Genomic DNA, 27,345 nt, shown 5'->3' on the forward strand with positions numbered 1-27,345 from the left:
TCAAAGGTGACTTGGCTTCCTTTGCACATGAACTTAGAGCATCGTAAATGTCCCTTTTGGGTTTGGCCTCAGCTGGACCTACTCCTCACATGGGAAAACATTTTTCCATGTTGCTGGAAACACAACTGAAAACAGATGCATTTTCCCTTAGCTTCTGCATGACCCATGGTTAGATAATTACTCCAGTGGGGTCTATGGGGCATCCTGAAAACACACATTGTGCTCAATTTTTCTTTATTGTTTAAACAGGGACTTAAAGGTGAAAAAGGAGAATCCAGAGATGTAAGTGTGGCATCATTTCTCTCTTTGGTTTTGAAGTGCCTTTTTGTTGCCTGTGTCACTAACCTTTCCCCCTTTCTCCCTCTCTTTTGTTTTACTTTCCAAAGCAATGTGCTCTTGTGCGGAACATCAAAGACAAATGTCGTGAGTACATCAGTGCTTTGCTAATTCCCTATCTCTACCCCTGTATGCCCATCGTGTTACATGAATGGCACTGACCAACTGCTTGTTTTCCCCCCTCCATCATTTCCACAGCTTGCTGCTATGGTAAGTCACTTTCAGTCCTTTAAACCCCAGTGTGACTGTGTGCCAGCATTGACACTTTCCCTGCATAAGTGATATGAATGATTTACCCCCCTGATGAGGACATGGTCCTTGCACCCTGACAACTGTTTGGGGCACTGTAAGGACATGGTCTTGACAGCTATTTGGGGCATTGTTTGTTCCCACTGCATATTTCTCGCAGGTCCCAAGGAGTGCCCTGTCTTCCCAACTGAGCTGGCCTTCGCTATTGACACCTCCTCAGGCGTCGTGCGGGAGGTTTTCAACAGGATGAAGCAAACTGTGCTCAGGGTGGTCAACAACTTAACCATAGCTGAAAGCAACTGTCCGCGGGGTGCCCGAGTGGCTCTGGTCACCTACAACAATGAAGTCACCACAGAGATCCGCTTTTCAGACTCCAGGAAGAAATCAAGCCTCCTTCAGCAAATCCAAAACTTCCAGGCGACCCTGACAACAAAGCCACACAGCCTGGAGACTGCCATGTCCTTTGTGGCCAGGAATACTTTCAAGCGTGCCCGCAGCGGCTTCCTCATGAGGAAGGTGGCTGTCTTTTTCAGCAATGGGGACACGAGAGCCTCCCCGCAGCTCAATGATGCTGTGCTGAAACTCTATGATGCTGGAGTCATGCCCGTGTTCCTCACCAGCAGGCAGGACCCCGTTCTCAGCAGAGCTCTGGAGGTTGGGGTCATTCACCCTTTCTTTCATTTTCTGCTTGTGACATTAGTCTAGTTTGCTGGGAAGATTGAGGGCATTTGTTTCTTCAGGCAGTGGTTGGTTTCCTCAGGCCTTGCAAGCATTGCTGGGCAGACTCATCCAGCATGTCTATTAGGAAAGAAGTCCAAATCATGGTGCATGATTTGCAGTGAGGTTATGATGAGTCATTTGTTTCCCAGACCATGGCTGCAGGGTGCCAAGTGTGGTGTGAAACAGAAGAAAAGGCAGTCCCCATAGCAGGAAAGGCCTGACAGAAAGGCAAAGGGTGGGAGTGGGGAAGCATGGTAACTTGGTTGGCAGAGGGAGAGTGAATGCGTAGAGATTTAACAAACCAAAAAAGCCCCAGATGGGCACACTGAGCACCGGTGCTTTATCTTTTTCTTGGAGCTCATGTCTCTGAAGTAGTTACAGTAACTGGCATCAGCAGCATTAGGCTCCTTCAGATGGGGCCCACCAAAGCACTGTGCAAGAATCTCTTGGAGTTGTAGATTGTTCTTTCCTACTTTGAGTTGAAAATAATAAAAGGCAGCATATCTAACACAATGTTTTTTGTTTGCATCTAACCAGATCAACAACACAGCAGTTGGACATGCATTTATTCTTCCAACCAGCAGCAGTCAGCTGAATGATACTATCCGGAGACTCCTGACTTGTCACATTTGCCTGGGTAAAGCATCCAATTTCTCCTCTAGGCAGTGCCAAAGCCTTCTGGTCATGCAGCAGTTAGTTGTCAGTGATGCAGAAGGGAAGCCTAGTTGGGAGTCAGCTGTTTTGCTGCTGAAGACAAGGGATTCATATTCTTAGGTTGTGTAGAAAATGTTGGCCAAGTAAATGAGGCTCAGCTGGGCGTTCTCCGCTTTGTAAAGAGAAGCTCCTTTTTTGGCTGGCTTCCACTTTTACAGCCCAAATACCAATAGCTAAATGCTCTACAATATGGCCTTCTGCCATACATGACAGAGCGCTTCAGGGATTCCTTTGGACAAAAGAGCACGTAGAAGTACTAAATGCATAACTGAATGGGTTCTGGAATTAAATTACTTTGGTTTCAAGCAGTGCACCATTGAATGTCCCTAGCTTGATAGCATTTCATGAAATGAAAGGTGAGATTTCATGAGATTTTTACAATGAGAAGGGAGGGTCATTTTAGTTCCTCTACATGAAACCTGTTGTATTTCTTCTCTAGATGTGTGTGACCCTGATCCCGTCTGTGGTTTTGGCAGTCAAAGACCCGTATTCAGAGATAGAAGGGCAGCTCCAACGGACGTGGACACTGACATAGCCTTTATTATGGATAGCTCAGAATCTACCACGCCTCTGCAGTTCAACGAGATGAAAAAATACATTTCCCACCTTGTAAGTAACCTGGAAATCAGCTCTGAGCCAAAACTATCTGAGCACCATGCAAGAGTGGCAGTTCTTCAACAAGCTCCTTATGAATATGTGACCAACTCAAGCTTCCCACCAGTGAAAATTGAGATGTCACTAACTGATTATGGATCCAAAGAGAAGATCAGTAACTACCTTCACAATCAAATGTCTCAGCTCCACGGCACGAGGGCTATAGGAAGTGCAATTGAACACACAATGGCTCATATTTTCGAAAGCGCACCAAATCCTCGGGATCTGAAAGTCATAGTTCTGATGATGACTGGAAAAGTGAATAAACAAGAACTTGAGCACCTACAGAAAGCTGTTATTGATGCAAAATGCAAAGGGTATTTCTTCGTAGTCTTGAGCATTGGCAGCAAGGTGAATGCCAAGGACATCTATAGCCTAGCTAGTGAGCCAAACGATGTCTTCTTCAAATTGATCTCTAAACCAGAAGAACTTCATGAAGAGCCCTTACTACGCTTTGGGAGACTGCTGCCATCTTTTATCAGAAGTGAGTATAACACCCCGCAGCCACAGTAGTGTGGAAGGGGCAACATGTGAACTCAGAGGAGTTAATCAGCCAGGTTTTGTCTACTTGCCTGTTGGCTGAGTGGTCTCTAGCCTGAGCACCACTTTGGGTAGTGGGGCCCACTGCAGTTAGTCTGTTTTCATATGTTCTATCCTGTTTGTTCTGTTTGTTGCTGCACATAGGTCTACCTAGCTGAATATGTCTGATCTTTGTTCACTTTGGCCTTTCCAGCTCAACTCACAAAGTTTGTTAGAATGCCAAATAGAATTTTTACTTCTGTCTGGTTTAACTTGGTCTCCACAGGCTCACCTGTAGGATCTGACCTAATCACAGAATAGGTTGGAAGGGACCCCTAGAGGCCATCTAATCCAACACCTCTGCAGTGAGCAGGGACATCTTTAACTAGATCAGGTCCCTCAGAGCCCTGTCCAACCTGACCTCGAATGTTTCCAGTGATGGGGCTTCTACCACCTCTCTGAGCAACCGTTTTTAGTGCCTCATCACCCACATGGCAAAGAAATTTTCCCTTCTATGTAGACTAACCCTGCCCTGCCTTTCTGTCACATCTGCAACATATTCCATACAATCTGATCCTGCTGGGGCTCTTGGCCCCTTGCAGGCCATCAGTCTGCTAGCACTCCCTGAACACCCAGCAAATCTTTCTCCCCAGCTTCAGCATAAACATCACATCTAGCAGGCATTTGGATGACTCAGACTGAGGCCTGGAGTTGCCGTACACAAATTTAAGGATGATTAACAGGATTCTTTTCTCAGGCACTAATAGTGCTGCTGTGTTTGGGATGTGAATGTTGTGACATGAAAATTGACATCCCAGCTTAGCCAGAGCCCTCAGTTTGGATCTCCAGCTGCAGTCAGAGAGATTCTAACCAGACTGGGCCAGTAAGCAATGGACCCTTTCTAGGAAAGATAGTTTTATCCAAAATGTCCTCAATACCAGTCTACTGAGCTAATAAACCACTGATTCAGGAATGTCTGGCACTAAACAGGATGCAAACATGAGCACATCTTTCCCTAGAAGTAAATGTTTAGATTTTCTCAGTTTGCTTTTTCCATTCACCACTTACAGAGTTCCTGAAAGCTTGTAACTCTTGAAAAAAAACAACCAACTGTGTGGTTGTAAGTGCCTTATTATAAGCAAGCTGTTTACATGGGACAGACTAAGATATACAGCCCTCTGCTATCTTGTAGTTACTACCCTCGTCTTTGTAAATTGCAATAATAAATCTCTCAGCCCAGGATGATGCACAATGAACATCAGAGATATTCCATGACTTTCATAAGAAGAAAAGAGTGGTTTGGGTGTTTGTTTTTTTTAAATCAAAGAGAAAAGAGGCTTTTTTGAAATCAAGAAGAAATATAGGTAATGCACTGTTGGCAGGTAACACTCTCAAGCCAACACTCTCAACACCAGTGTTTAATGAGAAGCATAGAATCATTCTAGTTGGAAATGGCCTTTAAGATCATCAAGTCTAAGCATTCTCGAACTCTACCATGTCTGGTGCTCAACTGTGTCCCTTAGCACCACATCTCTGTGTCTTTTAAACACCTCCAGGGATGGTGATTCAACCACCTCCATAGGGAGCCTGTTCCAGTGTCTGAGAAGCCTTTCAGTGAAGAAGTTTCTTCTAATATCCAACCTAAACCTCTCCTGGTGCAACCTGAGGCTATTTCCTCTCATCCTAATGCCAAGTTTAATGCCAATTTCTCTTCATCTTTAGGCAAATTTGCTTTTCAACTCTCTCCAGAGTTAAGGAAACAGTGTGAGTGGCTCCAGAGTGATCAGCAAGCAAAGAGCCAGAGCCCCAGGCACACCGGGCACAAAGCAGTGTAAGTAGTGGTTTGTCTGCTAGAGAATGAGCTTTGCTAATAGGCTGTCTGGGGAAAAAGCCTCCATTTCCTAGTCTTCCTTTGGAAAAAGAAAGAAGCATCATCTTCAATGCTAACAATCAGGATTATCAGCATTTCAATAGTTCTTTTAGTGCTGTGTTAAAAGAGCCTAGTACACAAGACAAGTACACATACAATTTTTTATTTGGGTTACATTTCATATTTATATATGTGTAAAGGCTATGAAGGAGGTACACAGTACTGTTGTCATGCTGGTCAGTAATTCCAGTAATTACTATTAATTTGGGATTTTCCATTTAACAAACTGTTTTCAGAGGCTGGGCTGCCAAAACTCTCTGATACTCAGGATCCATCATAGATGGCTTATGTCACCAAGCCTTACTCACTGCTGACATAGACCTCTCCTGGCTTTAAAAGATCAAGCCCTTTGAAATCAGAGTGAATTCACTCTTAGGTCTCTAAAGCTGGTGTATAGACAGGCTTGAGTCCCGAGTGATAAGTAGTGCTCTGCAGCACTTTTCACTGCTTGGAGATGGGCATATCTAAAGCTGACAGACTACTGACCTCAGTGGGGAGGGTTCTTGCCAATGGTTTCTATGCCAACATCTCTCCATTTCCAGAATTCTGCTTGTATAAGGGGGGAAAAGCCATGTCAGCTGCTTTTGCTTTGACAGGTACGTGGCATCCAATGCAACAACAAGCCAGACCCTCAGTGCCAGTGCAACGATCAGTGAAAGCATCAAGCCTGTTGTAAGCACCAACATGCATGCCAGAACCACCACTGCCAGCACCAAGCCTGTTGCGAGTACTACTGCTCGTGTTAGAACCACCACTGCCAGTACCACAGCTCAGACCAGAGCCACCGACCAGACCACAGGCAGCATCATGATCCAGGTGAACACCACTGCACAGAGCTCAGCAAGTACTGGTGCCCACGCCAAAGCTGCCACTGCACAGAGCGCAGCAAGTACTGGTGCCCATGCCAAAGCTGCCACTGCACAGAGCACAGCAAGTACTGGTGCCCACGCCAAAGCCACCGCTGCACAAAGCTCAGCAAGTACTGGTGCCCATGCCAAAGCTGCCACTGCACAAAGCTCAGCAAGTACTGGTGCCCACGCCAAAGCCACCGCTGCACAAAGCTCAGCAAGTACTGGTGCCCACACCAAAGCTGCCACTGCACAAAGCTCAGCAAGTACTGGTACCCATGCCAAAGATGCCACTGCACAGAGCTTGGCAAGTACTGGTGCCCATGCCAAAGATGTCACTGCACAGAGCTCGGCAAGTACTGGTGCCCATGCCAAAGATGTCACTGCACAGAGCTCGGCAAGTACTGGTGCCCATGCCAAAACTACCAGCCACAGCACCACAGCAGGCGGCAGGAGAAGACAAAGTGGTATGTGAATGGGTCTCCCACTGAGCATGATGCCTCTCTCAGGGATGCTTAACCAGTCAGTTTGACTAATAAATGAAATCAATCAGCTTTTGCGAGGTTAATGCTTTCATCACCTTGCAGGAAGTAAACATTCCTGAGTGTTTCTTGCGCCACTGTTGCTTCCAAGAAGCATTTATAAAAGTCTCATCCAGTACTCTGCCATAGCAGGAAAACCTTTCGCTAGCAGCTTCTTTCACCTTTATCTAAGGTAATGTTTGATCTTAAGTGGATTTTACTTCAAGGTCTTTACCAGTTCATAGAATCATAGAATCACCTGGTTGGAAAAGACTTTAAGGTCATTGAGTTCCCAACCTAACATCTTCCTGTACACAACTGTTAGACCATGTCATTAAGCATCTCATCCAAACATCTTTTAAATACCTCCAGGGATGGTGACTTCATCCCTTCCTTGGGCAGCCTATTCCAGTGCCCAATGACCCTTTCAGTGAAGACAGTTTTCCTATTATCCAATCCAAACATCCCCTGGTGCAACTTAAGTCTATTTCCTCTCATGCTGTCTCTTGTTACCTGAGAGAAAAGGCTGACCTCTACCTTGCTACCACCTCCTTTCAGGTAATTGTAGAGAGCAATGAAGTCAGCCTCCTCTTCTCCAGGCTGAACAACCCCAGCTTCCTTAGCCACTCCTTATAGAATTTGTGTTCAAGACCCCTCAAGTTTGATGAATCCATTGCACCCTAGAGAAGGGTCTGACTGGATGCATTTACAGTTGTGCTGGGCATCACTTTTCAGGCTGTGTGAATCTCATAAAACAATGACTTTGATTTGTTGTGTCACTTCAGATTATTAAAAAAAAAGAAAAGAAATAAACCACTTGGTAAACCTTCTAGGCTATGAAAAAACCAAAGGCCTCCCTGCAATATGCTGGGTTGGACATCCGAGGTAGCAAAGCCGCAACCTGGTTTGTGCATACCACAACTGGCTGCAGACAAATTTATTTGTGGTGGACTGGGAAGGAGATCCTGCAGCACTGACACAATATTTCCTTGAGATCTTTTCCTTTTCAAGTGGTTGCTTAGTGTTTCTTCTGTTTTTTGCCTTGCAGCAAAGGTCCAAGAGATCCAAATCACAGACGTCACCGAGAACAGTGCCCGGCTGCGCTGGGCCAGCCCTGAGGCACAGAGCTCCTATGCTTTTGATATCACTGTCACCTTAGCACATGACCACTCTCTTGTGCAGAAGCAAAACCTGACTGGCACTGAGCACATCATCCAAGGACTCAGAAGTGGGCAGAAATACCTTGTTGTCATTACTGGCTACCAGAAATCCCAACCCAAAGTAACCTACACGGGGACATTCAGCACAAGTAAGTATTTCTTGAGGAAAACACAAACCCACTTGCTTTTTCATAAAATGGACACCCAAAAAAAATGGGAAAAAATTATGTGGAAGGGATAAGGAATCAGTTGGTAGCAATGATCCCAGCCCTGGCAACTGGAACATTTGTGGCTGCATGTGTAGCATCATCCAGACCAGCAGTAGGACTTTGTTATGAAACGCTACAAAAGTGTTTCTTTGGCAGATGCAAGCTGACACTTCCCTGGTGTTAAATGCACACAGGCTGTGGGAGAATTAAAGGCAGTCCCCAGAGTGTTTTTTTTTCTTGCTGTGTGTGCAGGAGGCTTTGCACAGCAGGGCTTGGTGGAGTCCAGCCTGAATGAATTCAGTCTAGCCTGATCACAAAATTAGCAAGAGGAAGCTTCTTCTCCAATCTCCATTTCCATAGTCACCTATCTGCTTCCAAAACCACCCACCAACCACAAACTCAGAAAGAAGAGATTGAACAGAGAGTTAACTCCTCTGGACATCCAAGCTCCATGAATACAGATCACATGGAAACCTCAGCAAAACCTTTGGCATGGCCAAAAGTTGCTGTTTAAGACATAGCCAAATTTTGGGTTTTATGTTTTGGCTTAGAGGACACTTGGCTTGGTGGTGTGGAGAAGCTTGTGCTGGTGCTGCCAGTGTTGCATCTGTCTTCTTCTGGCACTTCAGAGCAACCTTCAGTGCCCACAGAGAACTCTCTATTGGCTTCAGTGTGTTTGGATCAGGTTTGCAGTCTCTTACCTTCCTGAGCAATAAAATTTGCCCACAAAAATGTTGAGAAAAGACATTACTATGTAGGAGTAACTTTTGCATGGATGGAGTTGGAGCTCTTGAAGATCAGGAAAGCTGCATTTCCCATACAGTAAATCTCAAATGGGAACAAACTGGGTAGATCATGGTGATGTCACCTATGCCCACAAGGTGTGGCCTGCACACTGGGTAGGACTCTCCCCCTTACCCACGCCCATACCTTTCACCAGAGAAAAGCAAATACAACCCTTCTGGTGGCTGCAGAGGGTAACCTCCACCTGCCTTCCAACCCCATGGGAAATGATCTATGGGTTCTGCTGGTATGGGGCATGATGCTGCAGTCATGCAGAGCATGATGCAGTATGAACCACATGCTCCTTCCTGCCACAAGAGATTTCTTACCCCATTGACAATGCTCAATAACATAGTTCCTAGAGGGATGTGAGGTGACAGCAGAAGGAATGTGCTCAAGGAAAGGCATGCAGAACATGGTCAGTCCTTCAGGCTTTCAGGGGAATGAGAGAAGATTCCCCTTTTACAAGAAGTGACATGGAAAAGACACAGGGTAATGACTGCAAGTTAATCCCAGGAAGATTTTTGTTGGACACAAAAAGAAAATTTTTCACCATGAGAAGAATTAATAGAATAGAATAATCTCCTCAGGGAAGTGGTGGATTCTCCAACCATGGACACATTTCAGATTCAGGTGGATGAGTTAGACATCCCTAATGCCTTTTATTTGAAGGAAGTGTGTCCAGCCTTTCCCAGCAACAGTGAGACATGGCTGGGGTCTATGGACCGGGCCATTGTGTCTAGACTGTGCTTTTCCTAAGAAAGGTTGGACAAGATGATCCTTCAAGTCCCACTTCCAACCTGGTATTCTATGATTCTATGATCTCCGATGGACTATTTGCTCCCTGGAGGATGCCATTTATTTTTTTGTCATATCTAAGTCCAGAAGAGCTAAGCTGAACTGGCTACAGAGAGGCCATGTCCAGTTCCTTCAGATCCCCTGCCCAGCCACATGGTGTGGATCACAGTATCACAGTATAACTAAGGTTGGAAGAGACCTCGAGGATCATTGAGTCCAACCTGTCTCCACAGACCTCATGACTAGACTATGGCACCAAATGCCACGTCCAATCTCCTCTTGAACACCTCCAGGGATGGTGACTCCACCACCTCCCTGGGCAGCACATTCCAATGACGAACAACTCTCTCTGTGAAGAACTTTCTCCTCACCTCGAGTCTAAACCTCCCCTGGCGCAGCTTGAGACTGTGTCCCCTTGTTCTGGTGCTGGTTGGCTGGATGTGCAGGGTCCATCCAAAGCTGTTGTGTAGGGTCCTGAGGATGCTTCTTTGCAGTCACCCCCGAGCATGAGCAAATCCATACTGCTGCTGATGGGTGGTTGTGGATTGCTCACCCTGTTAGCTGCCTCCGGGAAACACCTCTGAAATGTATGTGCTATACCAGACCAGACTCCTGTGACCTGTGTGCATCCTCTGAGCTTGAGCTGGGGCCAGTAAAGTTGTCTATGACCCTATCAAGGGCACTGCTGCAGATCCCTTCCCTTTGGCTGACCACTTCTTCTTTCACCCCAGAGACCTCAGCACAGCCTGAAGTGTCCCTGGCCAACATGATGCTCAACGCTGAGCCACTGGAAGGGCCTGAGAGTGGTGAGTATAGGTGATGGTGAGAGTGCTGGGCTGGGGTCTTCTGCCAGGACACCCACCAAGAGCCTGGCAATTTGCCCACTCCTAAACCAGTTCTTTCTCAGAGTCTTTCTAGGACTGAAGGATCTGAGAGTCCTTTGCTTTACAGAGTCAACAGATCATGATTTAGATGTCATCCTTGGCCATGCCAGTCTGAGCCTTGTATTGGGATCTCTGCCCCCTGCTGGATACAGAGTTCTCTGAAGTTGTGGTCTTCACGGGGGACTCAGGCTGGGTCCTGTGTCCATTATAAGCATCGGAGACGAGACAGGGCCTAAGAGCTTGCCATTCTCTAGGGACAACCTGTGCCCCAAGGTCTCCCTGGCAGATGTGGACATAGAACATCACCTGATGCTTGCTCACTCATTCTCTCCCCATTTCGGGGACAGAATAGGCCTTAGCTCTTTGTTTTAATGTACAGCTCTCAACAGAGACTTGACCAACAGCCAGAGATTGCAGAGAAGTTAGTGTCAAATAGTTACATAAATTTGGCTAATGTTTCACCCATTTGCCCATCCCCTGTTTCTCTTCCACCAGTGGTGTATGTTGTAAGCCACTAAAGGAGCAAGCTGTCAGGTCCTGCTCTGTTGTTAATCCTGTTAACCTCTGTTAATAATAACCCATAATCACCGTAGCTGTTAATGTGTCATCTCACTGCTTTCGTTGACATCAACCTTGTTATATCAGTGCTATTACACTCAGTTGTATCATAAGTGTCACTTTTCAACACTTCATTCAAGGTTCTGGAAGGGCTCTCAGCCTTCATAAGGTGGCATAGCCCTGTCACAGGCATCAGCTATGGATCTGGCATCCAAAACTCACCGCTCAATCATAATTTTCATACATTTCTTTAAGCATTTTGCTTGCACTGTGGCTCATTTCTTTCCTGGGGTGATCTGAGAGCATGGGGAGATGCTGCTACCCAGTGTGTTCAGCCAACAAGAGCTGCAAAGCTGCTGCTGGGGTCTGGCTGCTGGTATTGGAAGGAATGAGTGTGGAACTCATGCCTGGCTGGTGGTACCACCAGGGCTTGTGCTGAGCAGGGACCATCTACTTTTCATTGCTGCATGTGCCACCATCCCCACCCTTCCCATGTGTTCCCTTTCATTGCCTCCCTCTCCTTGCACTGACTTCTCCTCTAAAGCCTTCATCTGGCTTGTCTCCACTGGGTTACCTGAATCCCCATGGCTTTATTTAACCCCTTGTGTGCCAGCCCTTTGGAAGCAAGACATGCAGGTTTGTGTAGGTCCACCTGAAAGAAAATGGATGTGCTGTGTGCTCACTCCGCTCTTCAACACAGACCTCAAATTCAGCTCCTCTTGTTGACCCACTTGTGGCAAACATCTCTACCTGAGGATTTATGGCAAGCAACAATGTGGGGGAACATTTCCCAAGGATACTAATCTGGAGTTTTTCAAAAGGCCAAAGACCTTTAACAGGGCAGGGGATCTGGGCTGGGTTGTTTAGATGAGTTTTCTCTAGCTCTTTGTGTGATGGGAAAGACCTATGCCTAAATCTTCTGATGGACCTCAGAGGGAGCCCCAAATTCTGCCCTCTTTATAGAGGCAAATTAGCTGCCAGCACAGATGGCCTGTCTTTGCTAAATAAAACCTCTGAGATTTGGACTTCCATTCTAATTTCTGGGTAGGAAAGGAACATATGTTTAAATTTTCATCAAGCCTTAACAGTCTACCAGGTGCAGCTTAAACAAACACACTTAAAAGATTAAAAGACACTGCCAAGGCAAATAGCTTTGCAAACAGGTGCAGGGAGTTGTGTGAGGGCCCAGTTCTGCATGCACCAGTGGGGAGAAAGGTTCAGAAGTGTGCACCTTGGTCCAGGGATTTCAGGCTTGGATTTGTGGCAAAATCAGCAGTGAGGAGAGGCAAGCTGGAGGCTGGGGAAGATTTGTATTCAGTAATAGAAACGAGGTGACAAGGAAATGTCATCAGTCCTATACCTTCAATCTCTGCTTTTTTGGCTTCTTAACCCTTTCAGACTCACTTAACCTTTGCACCTTTTGACATGCAGATTGGCCAGACCCTTGCTTGCTGGACTTTGACATGGGCATGCAGTGCAAGGACTATCAGATTGTGTGGTTCTTTGACTACAAAAACAAGATCTGCAGCCAGGGTTGGTATGGTGGCTGCGGTGGTAATGCCAATAGATTTGAGGCCGAAGCTGAGTGCATTAGCAAATGCTTAAAACCACGTAAGTACTGCCCAGGGATTGATCCTTTTGTATTCTATCATACTGCCAAATAATGTTTTTATCAGAGTGAAAACAGTGTTTAAAACCCAGACTCATGCACTTTTTTTAACTCCAGCAGCAGCTGAGAAAGCCATGCAGCAGCCATCCCTTGAGAAAAGATTATCATCAGGTAAGACCCAAAAATCACAAATGGAAGCAAGTCCATAATTGCACCTTGGCCATTTCAGAGCATGTGTTCAAACTTGTTCAATGCAAGATCACCAGTAGCATAGACTTGGTTTTCATTTGCTCCTTGACATGACCATGCCCTACCTTCTGCTTTGCATGAGCAACTTGCCATGCATGTCATGCTGGGACATTGTGTTTGCAGGGCTTGAGTGCAAACCACAGCTATATGGCAAAATCATGAGAAGCATGTGGTCTCTGAACCGAAGTGGGGCATGTTCCTAAAGCTCCATGTTATTGCTGCTTGACAGACTGATGCCACCACTCAGAGGTGTGACTTTGCTGTGAATCAAAGAGTTGCAAACATTTTGCTGCCTGTACTTGATAGAAAATTACTCCACAGGGCTTGGGTCTTGTGTGCAAATGTGTTCCTTCCACGGCAAAAAAAACCAAAGTTGAGGGAGGAGCCCATGGGAAAATGGCAAAGACCTCCTCTCCTCAAGGAGCTTCTGAAATGAAGGGGTTGTGTTTGCAAACCTCTACAAAACCTAGGAAGAAAGTAGAGACCTGTGTTTGTTCAGCAAAGGGTTACGATGAGAAGCCTACCCCAGTGAAACTTTGCTGCCCCTTCCAGAAGAGTACAAGAAGTTCTGGTATCTAATCCTTGTAGGGGTATGTCAAGGTTTGAAAAGACAAATCAAGGACCCCAGTTAAGGACCCTTCCCACCCATTTGATTTTCTTAGATGTATTTTATGCTCCTTGAATCAGGCTACTGCTGGCAAGGTGCTTCTGGGCTGCAAAGGGGTATCACGCACAAAGATCCATTGGTTGCAGTTTGAGGACTTTTCATCTAGAGGAAGCAGCATATGGCTTGTGCAGAAACTTGTAGCTTCATTCCAGAGCAGAATCTAATGTTTACAGAGAAGAATTCTGTCCTCACAGAGCCTGGAAACCTCTCTGATGTGGGCGCGTGTTTCTGCTAGACCTGTCCCAAAGCCCAGCCCCTTCTGATCCTTGTCACATGCCTTGATGATGTTTCCAGCAACTGTTGTTCAGGCCAAAATGATATTTCATGAACTTGGCACCATTCTGCCCTGGGCAGACAGTCAAAAAAAGCAAGCGAGGGGCCCTGGAGGGATGCTCACATCTCTGCCCGCCTCTCTCTCTTATACCAGTCATCTCCTTGTGCATCTGATGGTTCTGAAAGGCTGCTTCCACTGTCAAAGGGGATGAAGGGGGCAGAAGCTGGGCTGCCAGCATCCTGTGCCACAGAATGAAATTTTATGATACCTTCCATCAGCTGCTGGTTGGATTCCTTAAAGTCTGTGTAGGGTTGGAGGCAGAGTCAGTTCTTGTAGTCACACCTCCTGGCTTTTAGTGCTTTGGAAGGCAGGAAAGTAGGGGCATCTTCAAAATGCACCTGAATATAAAAAGGCAAAAAGCCTGCCAACTGCATGAGGAAGCTTCTGGTCATTGGAGCACAACCCCAAAACTTCATTGGAGGGTTGATACTGATTTCAGATTCCAAGGGAAAATGGAGATTAGAAAGAAATCCTGCTTAACATGACAATGGCCAGAAGTTTCCCTTTGGACACATCTCCTTTTTTAAGAAAGGACACATTCTCAGCTTCTCCTACCTAAACAGTAAACCCACTGCTCCAACAACCCACCCAACCTCCATCACAACCACAGCATTGACCACTCAAGTCTGACCTCTTTGACTACAGTGTGATCTGGCAGCAATCTGCTCAGTGACTCATGTCACAGAGGGACTCCTGTGCACAGAAGAAGAGGGGAAAACGCACTTAAAAAGAGGGGGCAGAAAGGGTCTAATTGTTTGGCAGCACCTACTCAGAAACGTACCTGTGTCTGTGTTACTAGTCTGGGCATTTCCATGTCTATCCCAGGAGCATCCCAGCCTTGCTGCATCATTCCTGGGCTCTGGGCAGCTGCCAGCATGAGCTGCAATTTCCTTTAAAGTAAACCCTCTGCTGGGGCTTTCTTATTGCTTGGGGTCTGTTGTCAGACCTACTTTAGAGTCAGGATTTCAGGGATAATCTTCTGTGCTCTTCTTCTCATGAAAACTTTAGAAGGGTTTAGCATATATTTGCTTTCATCAGGTCCCAAAGAACCTTGCTGGCAAATGCATCTTTTTGTATATTCACCCTATACCTACATAATCTTTCTTATATTCATTCATGGGTATTTTGGGCTCTCTCCTTGGGAGGACAGAGACATGGTAAGATGTCTCAGCCTTCTGCAACTAGTGGCCAGCTGTTGTGATTTTTTTTCACTGCTTGGGACAGGCAGAATTGTAGCAAAGTGAATATAATTTTATATTTTTTTTTTATGACACTGAGCTCTCAATCTCACAAAATCCTTCCCTTGAGTGGTCTGAGGATGAGAGCGAGTTCAGGAACCTTCACTGTTAGCAAAGAGCTGTCTCGAGGGCCCTGTGTGATTGCAAGGGGACTGCAGAAGGCTTGGGGATGTTAACTACCATTTCAGACAAATCCTTTATGCAGCTTCATTTCGGGCACCCAGTTTACAAAAGGCATGATTTGAAGACAAGATTATGAGAGGGTAACTTCCAGACCTGAATTTCCCTAGCAGTCATTGCTGTTATGCTCTTTATATATTAATTTATCTTTGCATTTGGAAAAAAAAATCCAACATTAGACTTCTTTTGCTCCTAAATTAAATATAATAAGTATTAAAAGTATCAATACATAAAATGAGTAAATATTGCATATGCAACTACAGTAGCAGGAACCCCACATTTTGCCGATCTGACTCTGCCTCAACCCCATTCATTTTTCAGTGCTGGCCCTTTTATTGATTTACTTGTTTGACTCATGCCCAAGGCTGGACACCAGCACCTTGAAGCTGTACCACTGAGAAGTGGTAGCTATGAGCAAGATACCAGAGATTTGGGAATCTGCCTGATGCAGGACTATGGTAACAAAGGTTTTCAAGACAAACTGTGATGGCTGATGGTTATGCTGTGCTGAGCAGAGGTGGCACAAGCTGCTCCTGCATCCCTTTGTGCAAGGGATGCCTGGTATATGACTTGATGGAAAATTAGTGGCTGAGATCAGAATTTTTTACATTAGTTTTTATAATTCATTTGGCTGTTTCACTTGAACACATCTAAGTACTTTGTTGTTTTGTTCCTTGCTCACCCATCATGCGATGCAAAATGCTACAGGGGACTATGTGGTAGGTTCAGGAGCATCCCCACACAGAAGATTTCTCTTTTTAAGGGAAGACAGTATTTTTATTAGGAAAGTGGTGGTGCCAATACCTTTTCCCTTGCAGCCCAGCTAGTCCTCTCCCAGTTTTGAGGCCTGCCAACTCATTTCCTGCAAATCCAGGGGATTTGCAGATAACCACTGCCATGCAGCGCTATTCCTTCATCTCAGCATCACTCCCTGAATGCATGACAGCTGAAGGCTTGTGGATCAGGGCTGTGACTTCCACAGAAAGACCTTTGCTTTGCAATCTAAGACATGGGATTTAACCACAGGAGATATGCAAAGTCTCTGCTATGGCTGCCTTTTCTGGGCTTACATGCCATCTCTGCTTACGAGGTTTTTTTCTCTGTCACGCAAATACACCCAGCGATGCTGTTTCACCTAAGCACGCTGTTGCTGACTCTTTATGGTCCTGCTTTTATCTGCAGTCATGGATACCTGCCAGCTGCAAAAAGATGAGGGGACCTGCAGAGACTTTGTGCTGAAATGGTACTATGACCCCAAGACCAAAAGCTGTGCCCGGTTCTGGTACGGCGGCTGTGGAGGCAACGAGAACAGATTCAACACGCAGAAAGAATGTGAAAAAGTTTGCGTCTCTGGTAAGCAGCAGATGCCTGGCTGGCGCTGAGACCAGGCAGGTCCCTGGCATTTCCAGTATGTGTGGCTCTAGTGAGCTTGGTTTCAGTGCTGTGGTCTCCATAGCAAGTCCTGGCAGTAAGCTCCATTTCAGAGAATCATAGAATTGTCTTGATTGGAAAAGACCTCTAGGATCATTGAGTCCAACTGTTTACCTAAGACTGCTGTGACCATCAAATCCTGTCTCAAAGTGCCATGTCCACGCATTTCTTGAACACCTCCAGGGATGGTGACTCCACCATCTCCCTGGGCAACCTATTCCAGTATGTGACTACTTTTTCAGTAAAGAAATTTCCCCTAATATCCAATCTAAACCACCCCTGGCACAATTTGAGGCCATTTCCTCTCATTCCATCACTTGATACTGGAAAGAAGAGCCTGATTGTCCACCTCCCTCCTTTCAGATAGTTGTAGAGAGCAACTGCTTTTCTCTCAATGTCCTGCACAGCTTCCCATGGATAGAAACAACCTCATTTAATAGGCTGGATGTTAGGAAGAAGTTCTTCATAGAAAGAGTGATTTGCCATTGGAATGGGCTGCCCAGGGAGGTGGTGGAGTCACCATCACTGGAGATGTTTAGGAAGAGACTGGATGGGGTGCTTGGTGCCATGGTTTAGTTGATTAGATGGTATTGGATGATAGGTTGGACTCAATGATCGCAAGGGTCTCTTCCAATCCAGTTAATTCTATTCTATTCTCTTCTGTTCTGTTCTGTTCCGTTCCGTTCCATTCTAATTTTCTCTTTCTCCATCAAATGTTTTCAGGTAACATCACCCCTGGCATGGTGGCAGCAATAGGAACATAGGAGCCAGCGACCTGTCAACACATACCTCTCAGACAGCCAGGAGCATCCGCCATTGCCACCTTACCCCTATAGAAGCTAAGGGTATAGACTACCTTGCACTGTTCTATTTCATGCTTTTAACTCCCAAGCAAACCTTGAAGAAAGTCTTTTGCTGCATGACCCTATCAATATGGTGCTAAACTGTTTGTGGACTGAGTGCTACATGTGTCCGGGTTATATCGTATAGCTTCACCGTTACCAAATATTTACCCATGTGCAGAGTTGTATTGTCCCTCAACACATCTCTTTTGGATTCTGGCAGTCTGCCTATCAAAGGCACCATCAAAATCAGACATCAAGGGAAAAAAAAAATCAGCAGTAATTCCACTGCAACTTTTACATGCTTGCTTTTATCCTTTCCATAACTGAGCATAACTTTACAAGGGCAGCCTTCGTGTAAGAGAGTAGCTAATGCTGATGAACAAGAGGTTCAACTTTTTTCATTCTTCTTTTTGTTTTTTTGTTTGTTTGTTTTTTTTAATTTTGATTTTTTTTTTCTTCTTCTTTTGCTGGATTAGATCTCAGACTAGATCTCTTGTATGCATTTGTATCATACATAGCCAACTGAACTAGTAAGGCAAAGGAAGCAAAGTTTCCAAATGCAAATGCACTGCTGGGACCGAGGCCTCAGTTAACAAATTGTTAAATTGTGGTGTAGGATGCCTCTGGCATTCTTCTGACGTTGTCTGTTTTATAAAATGCAAAGCAAATCCATTTGGGGAAGGGGTGGGGGTGGGTGGAAGGGGGATTATATTTTTATTGTGGATTCTGTGTCAGGAAGTCTATGCAAAAGAACTTTTAAATAAAGTCTAATGGAGGTTTTGAGAAATTCCTGGGTTTTGCTTTGTAAAAGCCATGCTGGGCATCAGTGGATTCACTTTCCAGGGTCTGGAAAGCATTTATTTGGAGGGAAATCCCAGTGATCCTTAAAGGGGGGGTAGGGGGAGAGGCACATCACTCAAGTGCTGCTGGTAACCTGGAATATTCCAGCCTGGAAAAAGATGAAAACTGAGATGTCTCAGTTATGACATCTCCATCCTGGAGGTATTTAAACTCAGGTGAGCATGGTCTTGAGTAGCTTGGCCTCACCCTGCCCTGGTTTGAGCAGGGTCCTGGACTAAAGGCATTTGGAGGTCTCTTACAACTTATATGACTCAATGACCCCATGGGCATTTTCAGGTGTCTCCTTTGCTCCCCATAGCCATGATAATTTTAACCCCAGAGTACTCCTGTCCTTATCTGAGCTTGCTCAAGGAATCTAAACTTCACAGAAACAATGTATGTTTCCCTGCACCTCCAAAAATCTCTCCTACAAGTTTGAAGCGGATGAATGTGATCTCTAACCCAGCAGCACAGGGCAGCTCTAAGCTGCGGGACTGATATCTTAAATTTTGCCAGGCCTCAGCTGTGGTCCTTAAGTGGGGGTTGATAACACCTCCCAAGGCCCATGAGGGTGCTGAGAAGAAAGACATGAGCCATTCAGGCACATGACTTGGAAAGGGCAGCTGAATGCCAAAACCAGAGCAGGTCCCCAGTAGAGAGTGTATTTACTCACTTCTGGGGAACAAGTTTGCATTGGTTAAACCCATCTTGGAAAGGAGACCAAGCTTACAGTTTAGGGTTTGTTCAGTGACCTTCTTTGTGGGCTGGGGTGAGACCTGGTGCCCACCTGCCCTACACTTTGGAGCGCCACATTCTGAAGCACTTTGGGTGGGTTTTCAACAAAATGAGATACTCCATATGTTGTACATGATGCCTTTGAAACCAGCCCTCCCAACAGGAGTTGCTTTCCCTAACACCATTTACAAGAATGAATAAAGCTGATAACTCACCTCTATTCATCACTGCACATGTTGCACGGTGGTGGCTCATCTAGGTGAGTGGAGCTGTGGATTTATCATGGCAAAGGGGCGTGCAGGGCTGTTCTGGCCTCTTTGTCCCTGTGGTTATTTACGTTTTCAGGTGTCCCAGTTTATATTCCTGACACACAGAGCAGCCCAACTCCCAAAATTTCCTATCACTATCAAACCATTTGCACAGGGCTTAGAGACAGAAGGGACTTTGCTCAACTAGGGATAAGCAGAGCCCTGGAAGCTGTGGTCAGGAAGCTGTGTTGCTTATTTGGCACCTTCTGCAAGCACATCATTTAAAAAAAAGAGGGGAATGGGTAACTTGTTTTAATTCATTACTATAATTTGCTCTTGCAATGGCTGCATCCAACTGCAGCCACTCAGGAGGACAGAGCTGCCTACCCTACATTTCACCATTCATAGATACGTGCCCAAGACCCTCTTAGCTCTCACAGCATATAAAAGTTGCATCTAGGTTAAAGTGACCCACGAATCATCCTTCCCTCTGGCCTCCCACTTCTCTGCAACATGGGAGAGGTTTTCTCAATGTCAGCGCCGCTTGTGTTTCCCAGGAAAGCTGCTTGCAGCGTTCCGGGATGCAAAGGCACAGCTGGGTTTTCACAGTGTGATGGGGGGAATAGGCAACTTGGGAAAGGGGCCCCCATCCCCTCCCATCCCCGGGGCTGTGGGTGTTGCAGTTCCCTCTCTCGAGCCTTTTAAGGAAGCACGTTACGCCCCGGGCCCCCGGCCAGCGGCCACGCAGGGTTACACATGGAAGTCATCTGCAGCTGGGAGCACATCTGCCAGCGTGGCTGCGGGACCAGACCAGGAGTAAAAATAGATCAGCCCAGCAAAGCCCCGAGCAACGCGCTCAGCTCCCGGCTGCCGCTGGTTACCCTGACATCCATGCCCTGCTGTTCGAGGCAGCCTTTGCCATCTCCCACCATCGTTTATTACCTTCCTCTTGCTGCAGAGCAACTGGCACCGCCTACCCCCGCCCTGAATCACCAAGCCCCCATGTTAGGGGAAGGGGCTGCAGATACTGCAAACCACCACTGGGCATCTAGGTAGGTGCGTCAGTAGGTGTGACCATGCAACCCAGCCCCACTCATAAATAGAGGTGTGAATACTAGAAGAGATACAGGGTTTTGTCACTTCCACAGGGCAACCTTACTGTGAAATACTCCATGAGGAGAGCTACTGGCAAAGTAAGGGCTTGTGGCTCTGCTAACTGGGACAGAATTAGCATTAGGACTGGAAGATGAAGTATTACATCCAGGACTCTCTTGGACTTTATACAGGTCTCTAATGCAAAGCCAACTTGACTTATGTCAGCCCTGAAAAGATTTGTTTAACCTACTTCCAGAAAACTCCAGACACGTAGGGCAATTCTATAATTGCTCTAAAAGGTGACAGTGGACAGTCTCTGGGACAAATTATTACTTGGCTTTTGCGATAGCCATTATTAAATCTCATTTGCTCTAATTGAAACCCAAAAGGCTTTTGGATGAACATGCTGCCCTTGCATCAAAGTGATCTAGGAGTCTGCTGGTGAAAAACCACAGGATTCAACACCAGAAGAGAGACTTAACCTTTCAAAATACCAATGGTAGGACAAAAATGAGGAGTAAGACATGTAGCAGAGTTAAGCATTGCAGTCAGACCCTTAAGGTTAGGGTAGCACCAGCATTTAATGCTTGGTTAGGTTTTCTTAATGCCGTAGCTTTGCATTTAATCACACCCTCTTGGGAAACCTTTAAATAACGAGAGGCAAAGTGGCTCTGACACATTTTATTAGCCAGTATTAAATTTATTACATCAGTAAAAGGAGCCAGTTTAAAAGTATATAGATGTACACACGTACCTGCCTAGCTCCTCTCAGTTAAAATGGGTTTTCCAGGGGCACCATGCCAAAGTAATGCCCTATATACTGCATATGTTGACATTACAAAGTCAACAGTTTAAGGACAAGGATGTCTTCCATGCTGAGTGGGCCTGGAAATTAGGCCTCTATCCAAGTGCTTCAGCATAGATACAGATAAACTTACAGATGAACCTGCAGAAACGGATCTTCAGATAATTAAGATGTGGGTATGAGAGTTTCCTCAGGCATGAGTTTTCTGTGTGGCCATCATCCAACCCTTTATCCCTCTCTAAAGGATAAACGGAGGGAAATAATGTATCTCCCAAACCTAAAATTGTTAAACTTCTGAGTAACAAGGAGATTAAAAGATGAGATTTGGGATTTGGAAGATGCTAGATTTTGTAGGCAATCATTTGCTTTCTGCCTATATGTTACAGCACCTGCATGCCCATAGGCTCTTTCAGACAGCGTGGCTACTGCTGGGGAGCAGCACCTCGCAAGGAGATCACCACAAGCAAGCACCATTCTTGTGAGCTGAGCTGACCACTCAGCTGCTGGTGTGCTTGCCATTGAGACCAAAGTAATTTTACACCCAGGATAATTTCTCATCCCTTGCCACCCACCCAGAGCCCCAACCCAGTAGCCAAGGGTCGCTGACAAAATGGCAGCAGGCGGCTGGCTGGAAGCAGAGCCTTTCCAAAAGCAAACTCCATGCTGCAACTGGATGTGGCGGGGTAAACAGCAAATAGCTGGGACTGCACTCCAGCTGCGGGATGATTTATGAGGCAGCAGGAGCGGGGCTTTGCTTCGGTTAAGCAGAGCAGATCCAAACCAGATGTCTAACCTTTATCTCCAACACTGCGGAGACAAAGAAGCAGACAGGGGGAGAGAGAAAGACGTTTGAGTTTCCATTAGCTGCTGCTCCGCTGTCTTCCAAAGTCAGCTCATAAAGAAAAACGAGCACCATGGGCCAGGAAACTTCACTTTGGTGAACTATATGTTTTGTTTCGCCCTTCGCTGCTATGGTGACCCTGCCGAAATAAAAGCACAGCCGGCTGTGATGACCTCACCGCATTACTCTATTAAAATGTGATATTATAAAGACAGAATCCAGGCAGGTGATTGAAGATTTGCACTTAGGCATGGCTGTGTCCTCCAGAAAAGTGAGGCTGGGGAAGGGCTAGTTCAGGAGGAATCAGAGAATTTCAGGGGTTGGAAGGGACCTCGAAAGATCATCTAGTCCAACCCCTCCGCCAGAGCAGGATCACCCACACCAGATTACACAGGAACACATCCAGGTGGGTGTTGAATATCTCCAGAAAGGGAGACTCCACAACCTTCCTGGGCAGCCTGTTTCAGTGTTCTGTCACCCTCACAGAGAAAATTTTTTTCCTGATATTTACATGAAACTTCCTGTGCCTCTACTTCCACCCTTTGCCCCTTGTCCTGTCACTGGGCACCACTGAGCAGAGCCTGGCTCCATCCTCTAGGGACTCACCCTTTACATATTTATAAACATTGATGAGGTCAGCTCTCAGTCTCCTCTTCTCCTAGCTAAAGAGCCCCAGCTCCCTCAGTCTCTCCTCATACAGAAGATGTTCCATTTCCTTCACCATCCTCGTGGCTCTGCACTGGACTCTTTCAAGTAGCCTTCTTGAACTGAGGGGCCCAGAACTGGACACAATACTCCAGATGCGGCTGCACCAGTGCAGAGCAGAAGGGGAGGAGAACCTGTCTTGACCTACTGGTCACACCCCTTCTGAAGGCAGGGCTTTGAGGTCCCCATCTTTTGGGGCTTTTCCTGCCCAGAAAACAAGTGAGACACATGGGATAGAGATTTAGGAAGACATTCTTTACAGTGAGGGTGGTGAGACACAGGAATGAGCTGCCCAGGGAGGTTGTGGATGCTCCCTCCTTGGAGGTGTTCAAGGCCAGGTTGTATGAGGCCTTGAGCAATCTGTTGTAGTGGGTGTCTCCACCCATGTTGGGGGGTTTGGAACTAGATGATCCCTAAGTGGTCCCTTCCAAACCAAACCATTCTATGAATCTGTATGAGAGAGATGGATGGTGCCTTGTGTTCCCAGAGAAGAGGTGACTTTTGACCATCCATAACGAAAAACTTTTGGGAAGGTTCTGCCAAGGGTGAGCCACACTATGTGGTTTCACAGCCTGGTGTGAGTAATAGGGATTTACAAATGGAGACCCTCCTAGCTCAGTGCCTACTCAGTCAGGGAAATACCCTGGGAATAAAATTCAGCTCTTGAACCTGTCAACACCAGCTTCCAAACCTGCCGTGAAAGCACTTCCAGTGTCCTGCTGTGAATCACACCTGGCAGGTGAGGGTCTTAGTTTTACAATATCCTAGTGAGAAAAGAGCAAATAAGCTGTCACTCAAAAATAGGTAGAAACTATTTAAATGCATGTTCAATTAATATAGAGATCTTATAAATGAGATCTGCAACATTGTGAGTGTGGGCAGTGAACTGCCAGGCCTGTAGAAAAGTTGCTAAGGATGAAAGCAGTAGGTTGTAATTTCTGAAATACTCATCCAGCTTTCCAGCAGTGATTAATTCTGCAGATGGGGAGGTTGCGTTGAAGGCTAATGAGAATAAATGAGCATTGCATTAGATTGACTGGAAAACTGCAGAGGGCAAGACACAGCCTGCTCTGGAAGTAACTGGACCACTGTCACTGCTCTTCTGCAGTGTAAGTGTTCCAGGCTCTTCTGCCTGGCTTGTTTCTGCTCCCACACTCCAGCCCTTAGAGCATCCTCATATTTACTGATGGTTTAATGACAGCTCACATAAATCTCAGCTGACAGCATTACTACTTACTGTCTAGCAACTAAAAAGTTTAAACAAGTGCCATTTGGAAAGGAAAGTTAAATAGACTCACTCACCATTCACATTTCTTTCTCCAGAAATCTGGCAATTTTTGTGGCAGGAAGCATTTTCCAAGTAAAAGATGATCAGTGGCTTAAAAGAGGAGTTCTGCAGCAGCAAGATTACATACAGTGAGCCTGACACGTCCCATTAACCCACAGCCCTGCTCTTGTCATGGCCATTACATTTTGCCCCAGATCATTTTTTAAGGCTGCTAGAAGCAAGAAATTACTTTGGATAAGCCAGCAAGCTCAACCCCTTGGTCCTGCTCTGGGTGCTGGGGTCCTCACAGGCCTAGTGGGGTGAAATGCCCAGTTCCCTGGATTCCTGGACCAGCAGCACTTGGAATTACACAGGGGTGGATTTTGGACAGAGGAGTTGACAGTTTGACACACAGCATAAAGCTGCCAGGTCTTGAAACTGTTTCCAAAATCATTACTCAAAATGACCAACAATGCTGGCAGTGCTGTAAGACTCCTCTGCTTTTTTTTTTTTTTGCTGTGTGTCCCCCATCTCTCTTCCTTGGGATGCAGGCCATGGCAAAAGCTCTTCATTGCCTTCAGTGCCACTCTAGCAATTGCAGAATCATACAGTCCTAGAATCATAAAATGGCTTGATTTGGAAGGAGCTTTAAAGATCATCTAGTTCCAATCTCCATGCCATGGTCAGGGACACCTCCCACTAGAACAGGTTGCTCAAAGTCTCATCCAGCCTGGTCTTTAGCACTTTCAGGGATGAGGCTTCTACAACTTCTCTGAGCAACCTGTTCCAGTGTCTCACCAGCCTTAGGGTAAAGAACTTCTTCCTAATGTTTAATCTAAATCTACCCTGCTCTAATTTAAAACCATTGCCCTTCTCCCTGCCACAACATGTCCTTATAAAATGTCCCTCTTCAGCTGTCCTGCACACCCCCTTCAGGTACTGGAAGGCTGCTACAAGGTCTCGCCAGAACCTTCTCTTCTCCAGGCTAACAGACCCAACTCTCAACCTGCCCTCATAGGAGAGGTGCTCCAGTCATCTGATCATATTTATGGCCCTCCTTTGGATTGTCTTCAATACATCTACATCCTTCTTCTGTTGGGTGCAAATGATCCCAGGCTGGCTTCTTATTGAGCTTAATTGGTTTTCCCTCTTCAGTGGAAGGAGCCATGGAACAAAGCCAGATGTGCACCTCCAGAGCAGCCTGAAAGCTGCATTCCTTCTTCACACCTAAAATCCTGCCAATGCAGAACAGGTTGTAGGTGTCAAGCCAGGACTAAAAGCAGCAAGTTGTCTTTCAGGGAACCTAAAATTGCAAATATTTTACCCATGTTGTGACAAGACAAGGGCTGATGGTGTTAAGCTGAAAGAGGGGGGGATTTAGACTAGATATAAGGAAGTCATTTTTTCCAGTGAGGGTGGTGAAATGATGGCACAGGTTGCTGATAGAGGTGGTAGATGCCCCATCCCTGGAAAGATCCAAGATCAGGTTGGATGGGACCCTCAGTTGCAGATGACCCTCTTTACTGCAGGGCTTTGGATTAGATGACCTTTAAAGTCACTTCCAACCTGAAGCAGCCTACAATTCTATGATTCTAAATATTAACTCTACATACTTGATTTAATCTAAATTAAACTTCAGTGGACAAGCCCACAGGGTTTCTGAGAACTGTAACAGCTCATTACATGGTGGTGTCACACAGACTAGGTGCAGCTTGGGAACTTCAGAGCTTGTAGCAGTTGCATTAGGCGATATCTGCATATTGCACTGTAATTCTCTCTCCAGGGAGAGACTGTTCCTTCAAATAGGTCGAGTCAGAGCATCCTCACACTGCAGCTCAAAGAGCCCCTTTGCAACTATTTCCCAACAGGACAGGGTGGATTAGCTGAGTTTAGCAGCTGAGTCCAAAAGCCTTGTTAGTGCTAGAAAAATATCTGCAATTTGAAAGAGCTTAATGAGCCCTGAACTGCTTGGTATTAAAGCCAGTTTAATCCTGAAAATGAGAGTTGAAGGAGGAAGCCAGGTGTCATGCCTGCATGACTTCAGGGCTGGAGTTAACTCCAGATTAAAGAAGCCTGACTTGAAAGTTACCTTACATTGTTAGCACTTTTCTCTCAATCTGATTTAAGATGTATCTGCCTCCAAAACAAGCAAGCCTCAGCTGCCTTGGGAAGGGGTGTAAGCACAGGGAAAAGGATAGTGACCCTTCCCATTTTGGGCTTGCAGCACCCCACAGCTTTAGGAACCAGCAACCATCACTTGGACATCTGCTCTTGACACCCTACAGGGTGTTTTTCCCTCGGTTAGGTGCCATTTAATAGTTTCTTTAATCCTTCTAAGATGTCCCTGGTTGATTTGACCTGCTTCATCCAAAGCCCCCAGTCTGAGACCTTGTTGCAGTCATTTGAGTGTCACTTGATTAGGACACAATGCACTGAATGTGGCACCTTGTTTTCACTCTCTTTCTGCTGCTGCAACAGGCAGCTGCTGGAACACTGCCTTTTTTTTTTTATTTAAATCTTCTTTTTTGGAAGGAAAAAGACCTTTTTGTTTGTATTGTGGAGCCAACTCATTGCAAAAGAGCAGGCTGTACTCTGGTCAGCACCGTGCATCGTTCCTACAGCTGTGTTCCATTGCAGGGCCATCTAATGCTAGTGAGCACGTAAGGATGAGGAGGAGAACATCCCCTCTTTCACAGCCTGTCCCTGTAAGTGGTAAACTCGGCTTTCTTCCATGAAGGCTCAAGCATGTACTGGACCAGTGCCATGCCATTTACCCTGACACTGCCCCCCCACCCCACCCCCCCGGCCCTGTAGATGTGGGCTTAAACTTTTTCCTATTCATGAGAAGATCCTCAGTCAGAGCTGCATCTTGACACAGTTTGCAAAGCTTCCCTTACCAGCCTGGGGTGCTGCATGCCCCACCAAGTTCCTCCAGACCTGTTAGAGACTGCATGTGCTGAGTTTCCCAGCCTCGGCAGCTGGCACAAGGACTGGGGACAGCACTGTCAAAATCCACTACCTCACAATAAGCTTTCATCACGCCTTTGCTCCCTTGGCATTTTTCAGCCACACATGGAAATCACCTGGACGTTTGGAAGCTGGGCACAGCATCTTCTGCCTGGCAGGGAGTGTTGTGTATGGCCAGGGCTGCATGGTAGGGAGAGGACCAAGACCTATTTGGAAGCCTCAAGCCTGCCAGAGGCACAAAAGTAGCTACAAAAAACTTAGCACGGTTGCAAATGCTTGAGTCTACCACAGATTACCATGGCCAGCATAATCCTTTTGCAGGTTCAGATGAGAGAGGATGAGTAGGAAAGATTTGCATAGGCAGAAAAGCCATCTCCTGAACTGCTGCCTCCTCCTGCCCAGACTC

The 27,345-nt window shown here is 46.1% G+C and overlaps 2 protein-coding genes across 2 annotated transcripts in view; one reads left to right on the top strand and one right to left on the bottom strand.

Moving 5' to 3' along the window:
• COL6A3 (collagen type VI alpha 3 chain) overlaps positions 1–17,683 on the top strand; it is a 67,118-nt gene extending 49,435 nt beyond the window's left edge. Inside the window, exons 33-46 of the mRNA XM_054172954.1 lie at positions 250–282; positions 387–423; positions 535–546; positions 746–1,239; positions 1,843–1,942; positions 2,459–3,157; positions 4,915–5,023; positions 5,719–6,437; positions 7,540–7,800; positions 10,173–10,247; positions 12,315–12,494; positions 12,610–12,663; positions 16,343–16,513; positions 17,315–17,683. Coding sequence (XP_054028929.1) covers positions 250–282; positions 387–423; positions 535–546; positions 746–1,239; positions 1,843–1,942; positions 2,459–3,157; positions 4,915–5,023; positions 5,719–6,437; positions 7,540–7,800; positions 10,173–10,247; positions 12,315–12,494; positions 12,610–12,663; positions 16,343–16,513; positions 17,315–17,355 — 2,985 coding nt within the window. The 3' untranslated portion in view covers positions 17,356–17,683. The remainder of the gene's footprint in view (positions 1–249; positions 283–386; positions 424–534; positions 547–745; positions 1,240–1,842; positions 1,943–2,458; positions 3,158–4,914; positions 5,024–5,718; positions 6,438–7,539; positions 7,801–10,172; positions 10,248–12,314; positions 12,495–12,609; positions 12,664–16,342; positions 16,514–17,314) is intronic.
• Positions 1–27,345, bottom strand: part of COPS8 (COP9 signalosome subunit 8) — a 188,830-nt gene that overhangs the window by 70,917 nt on the left and 90,568 nt on the right. The gene's annotated exons all lie outside the window — the stretch shown is intronic.

Source organism: Dryobates pubescens, chromosome 2 (assembly GCF_014839835.1).
Source record: "Dryobates pubescens isolate bDryPub1 chromosome 2, bDryPub1.pri, whole genome shotgun sequence".
Classification (NCBI taxonomy): domain Eukaryota; kingdom Metazoa; phylum Chordata; class Aves; order Piciformes; family Picidae; genus Dryobates; species Dryobates pubescens.